Consider the following 16,435-nt stretch of genomic DNA (forward strand, 5'->3'; position numbering starts at 1 on the left):
TTTTATAGCCCTGCTGGCTCCCATGAAAAGATCAATTACAACTGAGAGACGAGGACGGCTCCAGTATCAGCAACTCGTCTCCGTCCAGGTCCCCTTCTTCAGTCAGGATCCATTTGAGGTGGCTGCTGTCCTCCCAGCCCTGCCCCGCCCCCAGGGTTCTGCCCTCAGTGAGGATGGCTGCTTCCCACCGTCGTCATCGTACAGCTGACAAGTGACAGTGATTTCTGTTAGGACAAACGGGATCTTTTAGAGTGGACTGCTTTTATTTAAAGAATGATCTTTGCCAGTTGACATGATTGGCCTAGAAAATGCCCAGCATACAAAATTGCTTTAACCAATGAAAAATTCTGTCAACAGCAGACATTTGATTGGGAATTCAGAAAATTTAATGTGGCTTTGAGAAGTACTTCTGTACAATGTTATCTTTCTCATAATGGAAATCAGAAATGACATCTGAGAAGTCCGTGGTTTGCTGAAAGCACAGGTATTTTTTGTTTCCTTGTCGTAGGTCTTCCAGAAACTCTGCTTTGAGCTTGTTAAGTTCTTCTGCTAGAAGCTTCATGTTGGAAGGAAGAACTTGTTCATCTAAAACAAACAGACACGTTTAAATTATTTGTAGAAATCGAATCAGTCTGGGCAACAGGAAATTGATTCGATTGCATCAAGACAAACCAGATTTCTATGAGGAACAGTTGTGGGGAGAGACAGACTAAAGGCCATGTGAGTGACCTGTGCAGTCCGTCACTGACACAGTCAGACTAACTCGCTATGAGATGTGAGCGGAAACTGTGAGAAGGGGTTCCTGACAGGCGCCAGGACAGAGTTACTCCCTGACCTAACAGGCAAAAAGCACACACAAGACAGTTTGGTTTGAAACTGACAAACTGAGACCAGTCACTGAGTACAGCTGCGTATGCCGATGACCGTTCTGTGTGCCCGTGCAGCAGAGCAGCCACAGTGGTGCTACTGAAAGAGTGAGTTGTTTTGTTGAACCACCTTATTGTGTGGTAATTCATGACATACAACTAACTCAACTAAATTATACAATTTTTAGTGTACTTCCATATATGTCCATCCCCAGTCAATTTTTAGATATTTTTCTCCTCTCCAAAGCCCTTTAGCTGTCACTGTCCTACCCCTTGCTCTGTCCCTAAGCCTGACCTAGGTGACCTCCAGTCTCCTGGACGTTTCCCGCGTCCGTGGCCTTTGTGGCCGGCTTCCGCTGTTCATGTCGAGGTTCTTCACGTGGCAGCGTGTCACAGGACTTCGTGTCTCCACCTGCAGATGATACTGCACCGATGGTATAAGCATTTTGTGTTCCTGTTTTTTTTTGGTTTATGGACATTGGAGTTGTTTCCACCTGCTGGTTTTATGAACAATGCTGCTGTAAACATTTGTGTACGGAGATTTTGTGTGAACGTTGTTTTTCTGGGATAGACACCCCTTGGCGTGGAACTGCTGGGTCTCCATCCGAGGGACCGTCGGGCTGTTTTCCAAAGCAGCTGTGCCCCTCTGCGCTCGCACCAGCAGTGCAGAAGGGTTCCGGGTTCCCCACATCTTCACCCACACTTGGGACGTCCTAACTCCTCCCAGCACAGTGGCTGGGACACGCCTGCCTCCTTCAGCTTGCGACTGCACTTCCCTGACGGACGGTGCTGAGTGTTCCCGTGTGGTCACTTGCCTTCTGTGCTCCTGCTGTCTCCTTGGAGAAGGATCTCTCCAGATCCTTTACCCAGAGTTATTTACATACTTATTTATTTAACTATTTGGGAGACAGAGAACTCCCATCCACTGGCTAATCCACCGGTGCCCACAATGGCCAGGGCTGGGAACTCAAGTCCAAGTCTCCTGTGCAGTGGCAGGGACCAACCACTCGAGCCATGACCTGCTGCCTCCCAGGGTCTGCGCTAGCAAGAAGCTGGTCCTGGGGAGGAAGTCAGAACCTGAACCCCAGAACTCCAATATGGGGTTCAGACATCCCAAGCGCATCTGAACTGCCAGGCAAATGCCTACCCTGATTGTCTCTTGAAAACTGGGTTGTGTATCACGGAGTGGCAGCAGGTCCTCCCCTCTGGACTGTATTTTTTACTCTCTTGATGGCAGGGAGGAACTGAATTTTTAAGTTTATGTAAGCACAGCCCTAGACCCTCCCCCTCCCCTCTAAAATGTGTTGTCTTTAAATGGGAGGGAAATGACGTGAGGGCTCTCCGCGTTACCCTGTTCCCTTCCCTCCGTGTTCTGGACAGAACTGAAGAACGGCACGTGTCTGCCGGAATTCCTGGAACTGTTTTTGCTCTCCAGTGACACTCCCTTTCTCCTCCAGTCTTCATTTTCAACCTTTGGGTTCTAACCCGTCAGTGACTGCCAACCAGTGTTTTTCTAAAACAGGACATGGTAGTTTATTAAACAAGTGAGGTGTCTCATGAAACTTCTCATACACAGATGAGGAGAGTTTCGTGCCCTGGGTGACAAACTGCACTGCGATGGAAGGCGTCTCAGGAGTCCTGTAACGAGAGTTTGAGGCCTGCCTTGTGGCGTAGTGGTTACAGCCACCACCTGCAATGCTGGCTTCCCTTAGGGGCAACAGTTCGTGTCCCAGCTGCTCCACTTCCGATCCAGCGATCTAGCTCCCTGCTAATGGCCTGGGAAAAGCAGTGGAAGATGGCCCAAGTGTTAGGTCTCCGCTACCCGTGTGGGAGACCCTCAACTAAAACCTTTGGGGGAAAGAAGCAACAGCTTTGGCCATTGGAAAAGGTAACTATATGCTACCTAAATTGGGCTTCTCAGGCTTTTTTTTTTTTTTTTTTTTTTGAAAGGCAGAGTTAGAGATGGAGAGAAATCTTCCATCTGCTGGTTCACTCTCCAAATGGCTGCCATGTCCAAGGCTGGGCCATGCTGGGCCTCCCATGTGGGTGCAGGGGCTTAAGGACTTGGGCCATCTTGACCCATTAGCAGGCAGCTGGATCAGGACACAGACCGGTGCAGTAAGGGAGGCCGGCCTTGCAGGCAGTGGCGTAACCCGCGGCATCACAACACCAGCCTTGCCTGAGGTTCTGTCAAGGTAGGGATACACGCGAGCCATGCAGGAGAGCAGTCACAGAACGCCCACCGGGATCTCAGACTTGGCAAGCTCTATTTCCTCCTTTGTAAAGTTACACGTACTTTACAATGAGTAACACGTACGGAACACGTACTTTACACGTTCCCTTACAGTGCTGTAAGGACTGGAAACAACTGTTTTTAAAGCACTTAGCACGTAAAAGGAAGTAAAGCAATGTTAGCTGTGGCATTTTAAATACACCAAAGACTTCACTATTCAAAACCCACTACTCTAAAGCTGTAGTTAGTATGTACTTCAGCTACTACATACATGCAGGTCTACAGTGTGTCCTCCCTGTCCAGACTCTGTGCCCCTTCCCTTCACGCTGGGCCCCACCTTCTGTTCTAAGCCACTGTAAATGACTCCACCTCTGGCGCTGGCATTCGGTGCACTCACTGCCTAGAAGGACCCTGACGCCGGCACAGCTTCTCCTTCCCTTGTTTCCCTCCTTTGTCCAAACGTCCCCGCTGAGGAGCCGTCCTGATCACCCTTTGAAACAAGTTCTCCTGACACTGCACTGCCTCACCCGAATTTTCTTCAGGGCACTGACGTGTATTCATGTTTCATCTCCTTCCAGATGTTCTGAATCCTGCTGCTTCCCAGCATCCAGGATAAGGCCTCGTGCAGAGCAGCCACTCAGTGAAAATGTACTGGATGGGTAAATGGTGAGTTAGCTAGTTCCTGGGGAATCTGTTAGAGTTAACCAAACTGAGTAACCGGAAAACACGGCAGAACTGTGACTGAAAGCTAATGGGGCTGGTGTGGCGCAGCTGGTTAGGCCCTGCTGCAGCGCTGGCCTCCCGTATCAGCACAGTCCCAGCTGCAGCGCTGGCCTCCCGTATCTGAGCGCAGTCCCAGCTGCCCCTGCTGGTCCAGCTTGCAGCTGACGCACCTGGGAGGCAACAGCTGACAGCCTAAGTACTTAGGCCTCTGCCATCCCCATGGGAGACCCAGATGGAGTTCCAGGCTCCTGGCCATGTGAGGAGTGAACCAGCGGATAATCTCTCTTCCTGTCTTCTCCCTTTCTGTTACTCTGCCTCTCACCTAAATAAATCTTCCAAAAAAAAAAAAAAAAAAAAACTAATAAAACACCCGAGCAGCAAGGAACCCACAGAGTCAAATCACATCAGCTCTCGGGCAGGCAGCTGCTCCACGTACCTTTTGCTTCCTTCATCGTCAGAGAGACAATTCTTCGTAGTGTCTGATCAGCTCTATGAAGGACATTAGCTGAACAAATAATCCTGTCTGCTTCCTGTGTAATACACACACTGTTATTACAAGTTATGTAGTTTTTTTAAAAAACAATATTTGAAAAAGTTGTATAGAAAGAGGTAGACACAGAGACAGAGGGGTCTTCCATTCGATGGTTCACTCCCCAGATGGCTGCAGTGGCCAGAGCTGAGCTGATCCGGAGCCAGGAGCTTCATCCAAGTCTCCCACGTTGGTGCAGGGGCCCAAGGACTTGGGCCATCATCCACTGCTTTCCCAGGCCACAGCAGAGAGCTGGATCAGAAGTGCAGCAACCGGGACTCGAACCAGCGCCAGCCCCTGACTATGTAGTTCTATAAAAGAAATGGCTAAAGTTTAAGTGACTTATTTGAAGAGGCTGAAAGATAGGGCAGCTTTTCCGCTCGCCATCCTTGCCTGGGGAGGCCCGCCTGGACTGAACCCCTAGGCCAGGGCACGCTGCGGGGCATCTGTTCAGGGACTGGCCCTCCGGAAGGACACAGGGAGAAGACCCGGACCTGCCTGTGGTCGTGTCAGCTTCCGTGGGGCGGGCGTTGCCCTCCTCGCGCGTTTCCAGCTACCACCATGACGCCTCGGGCCTCCCACTCCTGCCGTGCACGCTGCCTCCAGGGGCAGGAGCCGAATGCTGGTGAAAGGCCAGCCCGTGACCCAGCAAAGATCATCTGAGGGGAAGGGATTTGTTAGATTTAACCAAACTGAGTAAACGGAAAACATGGTTGGAACTGTGACTGAAAGCTAATGGGGCTGGTGTGGTGCTGTGGCAGAGTGAGTGCCACCTGGGGCATCCCATTTGGGCGATGGTTCAAGTCCCGGCTGCTCCACTTCTGATCCAGCTCCCTGCTATGGCCTGGGAAAGCAGTAGAGGATGACCCAAGTCCTTGGGCCCCGGCACCCATGTGGGAGACCTGGAAGAAGCTCCTGGCTCCTGGCTTCGAACTGAAGTAACACCTCGACAGTAGGGACTCCATTTTGGAGCAGCTGAGACTCCATCTTGACAAAGCACCCCTCCACACACACACTGCAAGACTCTGGTCTGAAACTATGACCTAAAGCACTCAGACAACAGCAGTCCACTGCATCCCACCTGGCAACCTGCATCCCACTTGGCAGAGCACAGGAACCCCCTAGCATGATTGCTTAAGCTTGGATGTGGATAGGCTGCACCTAGGTTAATGATGAAAACGTAATTTGTCTATGTCCTACCTATGATTTAAACCAGTACCTGGATTAATGTCAAGATTATAAATTAAAATTGTTAAGATTGTAACTGGTATTGTCAGATTATAATTGATACTAGTTTCGCACACGTTTAGGTCAGCTTGACCCCAGTAACCATGTATTCCCCTCCCGATTTTGTGGCTTTTGCCTTTATAAACCCTGTTGCTTTGGGCTTCAGGGTGGAGAGCTCGTTAGGGCACGAGCCCACTCGCCACCGCCGGCAGTAGAGGACCATCAGATTGTAGCAGCGTGTGGTGCTCCTCCGTGTGCACTCGCTCAGGTACATTTTGGAGGTCCCAGCAAGATATGGAGACCACCTTCCACCTCTGGAAGACCTCGCTCCAATCCTTCCAGGTTGGTGCTCTGGCCATAGGGGAGGTGCCCCGATGATGTTCCAGGGCCCTGATTCACCAACCTGGGAGGCTTGGCTCAACCTCTTCACCAACCAATTGGCCTTAGGTCCTCTGGTAATTCAACTCCTATTTTCTGGGGGCACCTTCTGGGTATTGGCGGTCTGACGAGACACCGATACAGTCTCCATTCCGTTTAAGCATGACAGCGTTAGGTCTGGTTAAAGAAAGGCCTTTCCTGGAGGTCCTGGTTTCTGTTCCTGTTTCGTAGCCACCTTCCGATGTACTGTCCGCATTCATGATCCGGGAGGTAAATTCTTTTCCCTGTCCTGCCTGTCTCCGTTATTCCCTGTCTCTGGCGTCTCTGTTCCTTCCCTGAACATGAGCTCTGCTCAGTCTAAGGGACACCTTTCCAGTGTATGTTCAAAAATGTCTCTTTTAAATCTAAAAAGATTGCTGCCTTAAAAACTGCCTTGTAACTTGCCGAAGTTCTGTGGCTTGGTTTGTACAGATCTCGATGAAAAATAACAGTGGGTGATCAGCCCCGACGTGGATTTTTTCAATCTCTGGTTTATGTCATTGATTTCTAGCTGGAGTTTTATAAAAAGTAAAATTCCATATAAGTGTAATTTTGACCTTAATTCAGATAAAGGTATGATATAATACCAACATCTTAAGTCATCGAGGTATAACTGCTAAATATAAATTGGGTGAAAGTAAATGGGATGAATGTGTCTAACAAAAATGTTTGCATTAGAGTCCATAAATAAAGAATAATTCAAGGCTGCTTAAAAATAACTAAGGTTAAAATTTGACGTGATATCTTATTTTAAAAATGTTGTCTTAATTTACAGATTTTTAAAAGATTATTTCAATATAAATCAAGAAGTCAGCAGATAAAAAGTGGTCACAAGTATAAAACTGTTCTTAGGAAGGTTAAGAAAGAAAGAGGTTTAAAAATCGCGTTTAAGTTATAAAAGGTGTGAGAAAGTCACAAAAGGTAAAGAAAAATTTTCTGGATACAAAAGCTGTTAATTAAAATCTGATCCTCTTATAACAATGGAGCTTTTGTAACACATATATGTTAAAATAGTCTTTAAAATCTGTTTAAAAACTACAGCATCTCCTTTTAGTAGTTTTATTTAATGGCTGACTCTGCCGTTTTCTAGCCAGATCCAGGAAGCTCTCTTCTCTTTCCTGGCTCTGACTCTGTTACAATTGTTCCGAGTTATGGGATGATTCCATGTGCTAACTTGTATTTAAGGATTTTACTTCCCATTTTTGTGACAAACATCAATTTTGTATCCTATTGATATTCTCTGTCTCTCCTTAAATTCTGATTGATTGAAATTCTTTTTATTAAAAAATGATGGTCTGGTTAAATATATACTTTCTAAAGCATTTAAATGATCACTGTGTAACACTAATAAAGTCTGGTCTATATCAATGCTACTCATCAAATGTCCAAAAGTTAGAAAAGTCTAATAATTTTGTTGTTATATTAGTCACAATGGTTTTCTTAATAAGAAAAGGCCCAGAGGACTAAAAAGGGATACACGTTCAATAAAATTTTACAGGTACTTTCTAAAATACTGTGTGAGGTAAACAAGTGCCTCTTCCTGTTGGTTAAGCTTTATAATTTTAACCACGGTCCTTTAAAGCCTTTTGTCATTCACAGTTTTGTGTTTTCCTCTAAACACTAAACGTCAGATTTACTGCTCATAAAAATTAAAACATTGTTGGTTCTGTGTTCAAATGTGTCCTCTTTTAGGTTTCAAAAGACTTCTTTTTCCTACCTTTATCATATTCAGTACTTTTGTATGGCTCTACAAATAGATAAAGCCAAAGTTTAACAGGTTCCAACTAAAAAAGTATGGTTAATTCAGGTTACTAAACACAGAAAGCAATTCTAATTAATTAGTAATCTAAAAAAACAGTTAAAGATCTTAAAAAGCTGTTACTAAGCCTGCTCTATTGTTCTATCCTGTAATGTATGTTATGTGTTGTTATATGAGTACATTTTGTATGTCTACATAAAAATGTATTAAGAGCTCTGTTTTAACTAACTTATAGATATAAGATTGCTCATAAATTCAAACTACTAAGTTAGCCCAAAATACATTTTTGGTTCACATGACCTAAATAAACCTCTGTATCAGGTGTTTTAAACTTAGTGATACAGAAAAACCAAAAATGATTAAGTCATTGACATGTTTATGCTTGAGTTTGCTGGACAAACAAGTTGCACTTGTGCTAGATTTTCAAAGTGTATTTCCAACTACAGACACTCCTATAATTTATAAAAGACTTTAGACTTGTTAGTAAATACTTTCTTTTTTTTATTTTTTTTTTTAATTTTATTTTTTTTTTTGACAGGCAGAGTGGACAGTGAGAGCGAGACAGAGAGAAAGGTCTTCCTTTGCCGTTGGTTCACCCTCCAATGGCCGCCGCGGCCAGCGCGCTGCAGCCGGCGCACCGCGCTGATCCGATGGCAGGAGCCAGGAGCCAGGTGCTTTTCCTGGTCTCCCATGGGGTGCAGGGCCCAAGCACTTGGGCCATCCTCCACTGCACTCCCTGGCCACAGCAGAGGGCTGGCCTGGAAGAGGGGCAACCGGGACAGAATCCGGCACCCCGACCGGGACTAGAACCCGGTGTGCCGGCGCCGCTAGGCAGAGGATTAGCCTAGTGAGCCGCGGCGCCAGCCTTAGTAAATACTTTCATAAGTTATTTGACAATTAAAACTGCTTGCTAAATTTTCACTTAATATGAAATTATTAACAGTAAGTAATCTAAAAAGCCTGTATTCTCTTCAAGATGAGAAACTGATTCTATTCTAAATTCTCCATCAGGACATACAGTTTGACCTTCAGACCTTATAAAAGTAATGGCTAACATTTTTCTGTCGTCGTGCCTGGCCACATATAACAGCTAGATTTATTTTGCCATAAATACAGTAAACAGACAAAACCTCCCTTTTCCAATCAAACTAATAGAGAGATACAAAGTCTTACTAATTGGTTCAAAATGGTTTAGATAAAGTGGTCTTCATGTTTGATCTTATACATGCCTGTGACAATACATTTCTAGCCCAGGCCACCAAAGATTAGTGATGGGATTGAGCACCCCTTGGCTAACATCCTAAAGGTCTCCTCTGTGGTCTACTTTAACAAGGACCGGGATGAAGAGGAGTGAGATGGACAACAGTAATGTAAGGATAGGTGACAGCCAATTAATAACGGCTGTACACAGTGATCTGCCATCAAGGAGACCCAGCAAGGCCATCCACCCTGAATGGCATTGGTTTTCGACGTGGAAAGCCAGGGCTTCAGACAGACGGCAGTCACGACAGAAGCCCGCCTCTAAAGAGCCCTGGCAGCTCTGCCAGCCCAGGGCTGGGACACTGGAAACGGAGTTTCTCTGGAGTCGCAGGACCCCTAGGTCAGAACCACAGGCCTTCTTGGCTCTAAGCTGAAAAGCTCTTCGCTCTGCCCAGCTTCCAAAGTGACCCCCACCATCAGGGGGACATAGGGTCAGTAACATTGCAGACAGAGCTGTAGGTTTGCTTTTAGAGATCTTGCCTCTTCCATACTGACCTCCTGTTCAGTCCAGCTCTGCTCCCAGGCCAGCTAGGAATTGGGAGTCAACAGGGTGCCTGCCCTAAGGAGATTCACACCTCCTTTATGATGTCTCTTCCAATACCCCATGTAATTATCAAGCCCTTCATGTTGGTTTGTTTGCATCTAAATTAAAAAAAAAAAAAAAAAAAGAAAAGAAAAAAAAAAAAACAACTCCCTCCTGGTTTGGATAACACCTTTCATAGGTCCTCTAATGACTCTGTCCTTTGTTGTAGACCCTGTGTGTTTAATCTACTTGTTAGATTTGTTTTCTCCAGATTTAAAGCAGTACAACTCTAGATGGCCATCACATGAAACCTTGGATGAAAACAGTTTCTGCAAGCTGACACTGCAGCCCCCTCGAAAGGCCCCCTCCTGCTAGAACCCTGTTTTGGCTGCCATTCCCCACGCCACATCCAAGATGAGATCGACACCCTGGGTCCCTACAATAGTACGGTGTGGATTTAAAGAGGGGGAGGATTGCAGCTGTCTGGTTGGGCTGTCTGTGGGCACCTGAGACTCCATCTTGACAAAGCACCCCTCCACACACACACTGCGAGACTCTGGTCTGAAACTATGATCTAAAGCACTCAGACATCAGCAGTCCACTGCATCCCACTTGGCAGAGCACAGGAACCCCCTAGCATGATTGCTTAAGCTTGGAAGTGGATAGGCTGCACCTGGGTTAATGATGAAAACGTAATATGTCTATGTCCTACCTATGATTGAAACCAGTACCTGGATTAACGTCAAGATTATAAATTAAAATTGTTAAGATTGTAACTGGTATTGTCAAGATTATAACTGATACTAGTTTCACACACGTTTAGGCCAGCTGGACCCCAGTAACCATGTAGTCCCCTCCCGATTTTGTGGCTTTTGCCTTTATGAACCCTGTTGCTTTGGGCTTCAGGGTGGAGAGCTCGTTAGGGCACGAGCCCACTCGCCACCGCCGGCAGTAGAGGACCATCAGATTGTAGCAGCGTGTGGTGCCCCTCGTGTGCACTCGCCCAGGTGCAACAGAATCAGCCCAGCTCCAGCCTGTGCAGCCATCTGGGGAGTGAACCAGCGGATGGACATCTCTCTCTCTCTATCTCTCTCTAACTCTGCCTTTCAAATAAATAAATCTTTAAAAAAAAAAATCTCAGGAAAAACTCTTCCCTCTCATTTAGGCTAAATCTCTACTGCATGACTTACCTTTTGTTCCATGTTTTCCTCAACATATTTTACTGGATTTTCCAATGCAGTAAGTAATAAATCAGTCACTTCCAGGCTAGGAGAAAGCGAGATAAAACACAGTGAATCCTCCTATGGAACACATGTTTCGAAAGAACTTGTACTTAAGGATACTAAAGTGAATTCTAGAGAAATAAAACTGCTATAATCCAGGATCCTTTAAGAAAATAAAAACTTAGTAACTGGGAAGCTACCTTCCATTTCAAAACCCAAATGCAGGGGCTGGCACAGTGGCATAGTAGGTTAAGCCTCTGCCTACGACACGAGCATCCCATAGAGGTGCCGATTCAAGTCCTGGCTGCTCTACTTCCAATCCAGCTCCCTGCTAATGGCCTGGGAAAACAGTGGAAAGTGGACCAAGTGCTTGGGCCACTACAACCAGGTGGGAGACACAGAAGCAGCTCCTGGCTCCTGGCTTCAGATGGGGCCAGCTCTGGCTGTTGAGGCCATTTGGGGAGTGAACCACCGGATGGTTCACTCGCTCCGTTACACTACTTCTCAAATAAATAAATCTTTAAAAACAAAAACCCAAACGCAGAAGTTCCAAATACATTACAAAGCAAAAACCTCCAATCCAGCTCCCCGCTAATGCACCTGGGAAGGCAGTGGAAGATGGCCCAAGTGCGTGGGCCTCTGCCACGCTCTGGCCTGACCCAGCCCTGGCTGTCATGGCCATTTGGGGAATGAGCCGTTTCTGCAGTAAGACAGCACTGGGTCCAAATCTCAACTCTGCCACTTACTTTATCTACCTGGGCCTCAGTTATCTAGTCCATAAAATGAGGATAATAGTGTTTACCCTCAAACAGTTGTTGTGAGGAAAGACCAGGACAACACAGAAGTGTTTATGAGCCGGGAAAAGTTACATTGATCAAGATCATCACCCAACTTCCAGCACAGGCCCCAGCCTTCGCACAGCCCCCACGTATGCTGGGACCGCTCCGAGTATGAGCACAGGCGACGGGTTCCTAAGGCCCGAGACAGGACTGCAGATTGAGGTGAGGGTTGGTAGTGACCCTGGAGACGCTCCCATTCTCCTTGCTTCCAGCCGAGACAGGGTCTCAGAGATCGCACAGCAGTAACGAGAAACCTCGGCTGCTCCCGCGGGACCACGCGGTACCTGCACAGCCTCTTACTTGCAAAGGAGCAGAGTTAAGACTCAAGAGAGCGGCAGCTGGGATGTGCACCCTCAGACAGGATATCACGACATTAAAACTGGGAACTTCACCAGCGAACTTCCCATACAAAAAATGGTCAGTTTTTGTTTGGGGTGTTTTTGTGTTTCCTTTTTTGCTTTGTTTTTAATATTTATTTAGTTTAAAAAGTTACAGAGAGACCTTCTATCTGCTAATTTACTCTCCAACTGGCTGCAAGAGCCAGGCTGGGCCAGTGGAACCTAGGAGCCTGGAGCTCCATCCAGGTGCCCCACGGGGCTGGCAGGGCCCAAGCTCCTGGCATCTTTGCTTTCTCAGGTGCATTAGCAGGGCGCTGGACTGGAAGCACAACAGTCAGGTCTCAGAGTGCTCATCTGGGATGCTGGCGCTGCGGGCGGTGGCTTAACCTGCCTGGCCACACCGCGGGCCTCTAGGATGCCAGTTTCATAAAATGCAGGGAAACCGTATCCTGGGGACCCAATGCTTTGAGAAAGGAGTTTCAAAAATCAGCTGTTCCCCATGGACAGCAAGCAGGCCGTAAGGAGGGCGGGCTGTAGGACCGCGTGTGCAATGCAGCAGCCGAAGTTTAAATGAATGAAAATCGAGATGAGCAGTGGGCCTCGGGCCAGGGTGGAGGGTGCCAGTTGTGGCGCCTGTGTTCACCGTGGAGCAGCCGGGCTCAGCGCCTGGCCCTGCCTCCGATTCCCAGCTCAGACGCTGGCAGGCAGCCGGCAGCCGAGCTCCTGTCCCCTGCGCAGGCCCTGGATCGAGCCCTGGCCCAGCCTAGGCTGCTGTGGACCTCCGGGGAGCTCTGTCTCTTGAATGAATAAGTTAAAAAGTAAAGCAGTGGAAACCCCAGGTGTTCAGCTGCACTCGCTACAGTTAAGTGCTCAACAGGTGCACGGGCAGCTACAGTAAAGTGCAAATACGGATCATATCAGTGACGTCGCTGCCAGAAGTGCCGCACACACATCACAGACAGGAAGCAGCAGGCGCCAACGCGCGCCCCCGGACACACGAGCACCATGCCCGCGGGGGCGGGGCGAGCTCTGACACAGGCCGAGCACTCCTGCCCTCCTCCCTCCCGTCCACTAGGCCATGTCAGCACGCGTATCAGACGTGCCTCCACCTGACTCCCTGCTGCGACCTCTGCAATGCCGTGTAATCCTACAGTTAAGAGTGGACATTTGGGCCAGTGATGTGCAATAAAGGTCAAGCCTCCTTAGGGCCGGCGCTGTGGCGTAGTGGGTAAAGCTGCCACCTGCAGTGCCGGCATCCCATATGGGTGCTGGTTCAGGTCCCGGCTGCTCCACTTGCAATCCAGCTCTCTGCTGTGACCTAGGAAAGCAGTGAAAGACGGCCCAAGTCCTTGGGACCCTGCACCCATGTGGGAGACTCAGAGGAGGCTCCTGGCTGCTGGCTTTGCATCGGCGCAGCTCCAGCCATTATGGTCAATTGGGGAGTGAACCAGTGGATGGAAGACCTCTCTCTCTCTCTGCGTAACTCTTTCAAATAAATAAATAAATCTTAAAAAAAAAAAAAAAAAGGAAGGTTAAGCCGCTGCCTGCAGTGCCGGCATCCCATATGGGCGCCGGTTCAGGTCCCGGCTGCTCCACTGCCCATCCAGCTCCTGGCTAACGGCCTGGGAAAGCAGCAGAGCATGGCCTGAGTGCTTGGGCCCCTGCACCCGCATGGGAGACCCGAAGAAGCTCCTGGCTTTGGCCTGACCCAGCCCCAGCCACTGCGGCCATTTGGGGAGTGACCCAGCGGATGGAAGATCAATCATCTTTCTCTCCTTCTAACTCTGCAATCTAAAAAAGAAAAAAGTGGACATCTGCAAACAAATTTGCTACCGCAGGTTCAGGGCCTCTCGACAAACAGAAATTTCTCGTTTCCACTTGCGTCGCAGGGCGCCTGGCCGGGAGGCGGCCCTCGGCGGGCTACCTGGCCTCGGCAGAGCAGGCTGGCCCCTCCACGGTGAGGCTGCGGCGCTCCCAGGCGTGGGTCCCAGCGTCGGGTCTTTCCAGCCTCGTCTCCATGAGGCGGATCGTCTCCGACGGCAGGGCCTGCGGCCGCCGGCCATTCCGCCGCAGGCAGGTCTCGAGGGGGCAGTCTAAGAAGAGCTGGCAAAAGCCCAGGGAGTCTGCGGACAGGTGAAAACCAGAATCACCGGCTAGCAGGTGAAAACCACGAGTCACCGCGCGCAGGTGAAAACCACGAGTCACCGCGCGCAGGTGAAAACCAGAATCACCGCGCGCAGGTGAAAACCGCGAATCACCGCGTGCAGGTGAAAACCGCAAGTCACCGCGTGCAGGTGAAAACCAGAATCACCGGCGTGCAGGTGAAAACCGCGAATCACCGCGTGCAGGTGAAAACCGCGAGTCACCGCGTGCAGGTGAAAACCGCGAGTCACCGCGTGCAGGTGAAAACCAGATTCACCGCGCGCAGGTGAAAACCAGATTCACCGCGCGCAGGTGAAAACCACGAGTCACCGCGTGCAGGTGAAAACCAGATTCACCGCGCGCAGGTGAAAACCAGAATCACCGCGGGCCGCTCCTCCAGAACTAACACCCGCACAGGGCAAATCCTCCGCAGCAGCAAAGCCCGCGCACCCAGCTTTTCGCTGTCATTAAGCCCACGTAAAAGCCCTGAAGCCGCCCGCATCCGCACCCACGAAGCCGAGTTCTAGTTACGTTTCCGAGCCAGCTGGTAGACCTCGTATCGCATGCTCCGATAGTAGAAGTTGTCATCCAGAAGCAGCAGCAGCGGCCCGGCCACGGCGCTCCTGGTCAGCGGGCGCGGGGCCTGCGGGTCCGGGCCCGCGGGCAGCAGGAGACCCTGGGCCTCCAGGCAGGCGGCGAACGCTGTCCACAGGGCCGCGGCGCCGTCGGCCGGGGCGGACAGCGGCCGGCCGCCCGCCGCCGCCGCCAGGAAGCGCTCCAGGTGCCCCAGCAGCTCCTGGCGCAGCGGTCTCCACCGAGGCGGCTACGAAAGGCCCGCGAGTCAGGACCGCGGCTCGCGTCCGGCTACGGCCGGCAGGGCGGCCCTCGGGCCCGCGGCCTGGGCGCCCCAGACGGCAGCCGTCCCCCGGGCTCCCGGGCCGCCGGCCCCCGCTCGCGGCCTCTCCCAGTCCAAGCATCGCCCCCGGGCCAGCGGGCGCCGGACTCCAGGAGCTCACGCCACATCCCTGCGCCCCCGTGGACCCGCCCCTTCCGGCCAGCCCTGCCCCAGGTCCCCGGGCCAGCCGACGCCACACCCCCCGTGGACCCACCCCTTCCGGCCAGCCCTGCCCCAGGTCCCCGGGCCAGCCGACGCCACACCCCCCGTGGACCCGCCCCTTCCGGCGTCCCGTGGACCCGCCCCTTCCGGCCAGCCCTGCCCGATGTCCCCAGGCCAGCCGACGCCACACCCCAGGGGACCCGCCCCTCCCGGCCAGCCCTGCCCGAGGTCCCCGGGCCAGCCGACGCCACACCCCAGGGGACCCGCCCCTCCCGGCCAGCCCTGCCCGAGGTCCCCGGGCCAGCCGACGCCACACCCCCCGAGGACCCGCCCCTTCCGGCCAGCCCCGCTCCAGGCCCCGCCCCTTCCGCACTGACCGACGGCTGCGCGCCCGCCCCGGCGGCGAAGCCGGGCATGACGTCGTCGTAAGAGACGACGCCCACGGCCCAGCCGCGCTCCCGCCGCAGCCGCTGGCCGAGGGCGCGTGCCAAAGTCGATTTGCCTGCTGCGGGCAAACCGCAGAGAACGCAGAGCGCTCGCTTCCGTGGACCCTCGCTTCCGGCGCCCCGGACGTCCGCAGCCGCCTTCATGCTGCCCGGGGAGCGCGCCCGCGGCCGGCGCCGCTGACTGCGCACGCGCAGCGCCTGCCCCGCGCCCGCGGCGCCGCCTGGCGGCGGAGGGCCGGAAGCGCCGCCGTGCTGAGGTCGCGGCCCCGGGTCCCCCGAGCTGTGGCCGCCGAGCCGCGCCCCCGTGTCCGCGGCGTCCCGGAGCCACGACTGACGGCCTGAGGGCATCGGCCTTCCTGCCGGGAACACGCCGCGGCTTGGAGAGGACAGCCGGGGCAGAGACGGGAGCCTCATCCCCGGGGCTCCCTGCCTGGGACGCGAACCCCCGCCGGCCTCGCCGGGTGCGGGCGGCGCGGGGCCGAGCGGGGCTGAGCGGGGCGGCGGTGGGCGCGCGGGCGTCCTCGGGCTGGAGACCCCTGGGCCGGCTGCCAGCTGCGGGGTGATTACGTGAGGGCGGAGGATAGGTTCCCGCCATGTCGCTGGAAGTCCGTCTGCGAGTAAATCGTACGTGGAATAGGAAGTAGAATGAAATTCTGGTGAAATAACGGATGAGTGCGGCTTTGGTGGACACGGAGCACGCGGCGCCGGGGCGGGTGTGCGCAGCCCGAGGCGGCCTCGCGCTGGGTGCGGGGCTCCGAGGTGCACAGCCCAGGCGGCCTCGCCCTGGGTGCGGGGCTCCGAGGTGCGCAGCCCAGGCGGCCTCGCCCTGGGTGCGGGGCTCCGGGCACCGCCG

General features: G+C 51.9%; 1 protein-coding gene across 9 annotated transcripts; it reads right to left on the bottom strand.

Annotated features, from left to right (window-relative positions):
• Positions 1-244: 244 nt before the first annotated feature.
• On the bottom strand, positions 245-15,797 carry PSTK (phosphoseryl-tRNA kinase). 9 transcript variants are annotated; one of them, XR_011382199.1, is made up of 7 exons: positions 15,514-15,785; positions 14,611-14,902; positions 13,862-14,060; positions 10,728-10,803; positions 4,259-4,352; positions 3,627-3,750; positions 245-585 (listed from the first exon to the last, which is right to left on the bottom strand). XR_011382199.1 is itself a non-coding variant. In XM_070057094.1 (7 exons), the coding sequence occupies exons 1-6, from the start codon at positions 15,724-15,726 to the stop codon at positions 3,638-3,640; spliced, it is 972 nt and encodes a 323-aa protein (XP_069913195.1). In that variant the 5' UTR covers positions 15,727-15,788; the 3' UTR covers positions 245-585; positions 3,627-3,637. The 9 variants fall into 9 exon arrangements, 8 of the variants coding, with proteins under 8 accessions (XP_069913195.1, XP_069913194.1, XP_069913201.1 ...); XM_070057094.1 differs by having other exon boundaries at positions 3,627-3,735; positions 15,514-15,788; XM_070057095.1 differs by lacking the exon at positions 245-585 and adding an exon at positions 2,240-2,379 and having other exon boundaries at positions 3,627-3,735; positions 15,514-15,789.
• Between the last annotated feature and the right edge of the window lie 638 nt (positions 15,798-16,435).

The sequence above is a fragment of the Oryctolagus cuniculus genome, chromosome 15, assembly GCF_964237555.1.
Source record: "Oryctolagus cuniculus chromosome 15, mOryCun1.1, whole genome shotgun sequence".
NCBI lineage: Eukaryota > Metazoa > Chordata > Mammalia > Lagomorpha > Leporidae > Oryctolagus > Oryctolagus cuniculus.

Bases quoted from the DNA above. Each gene is read 5' to 3' on its own strand.
- PSTK (XM_070057093.1), bottom strand. From the start codon at position 15,726: ATGAAGGCGGCTGCGGACGTCCGGGGCGCCGGAAGCGAGGGTCCACGG. The intron at 14,061-14,610 runs GTAACTAGAACT...ACCTGTCCGCAG, and splicing joins CTACCAGCTGGCTCGGAAAC to ACTCCCTGGGCTTTTGCCAG. The intron at 4,353-10,727 runs GTAAGTCATGCA...TGTATTACACAG, and splicing joins AGGAAAACATGGAACAAAAG to GAAGCAGACAGGATTATTTG.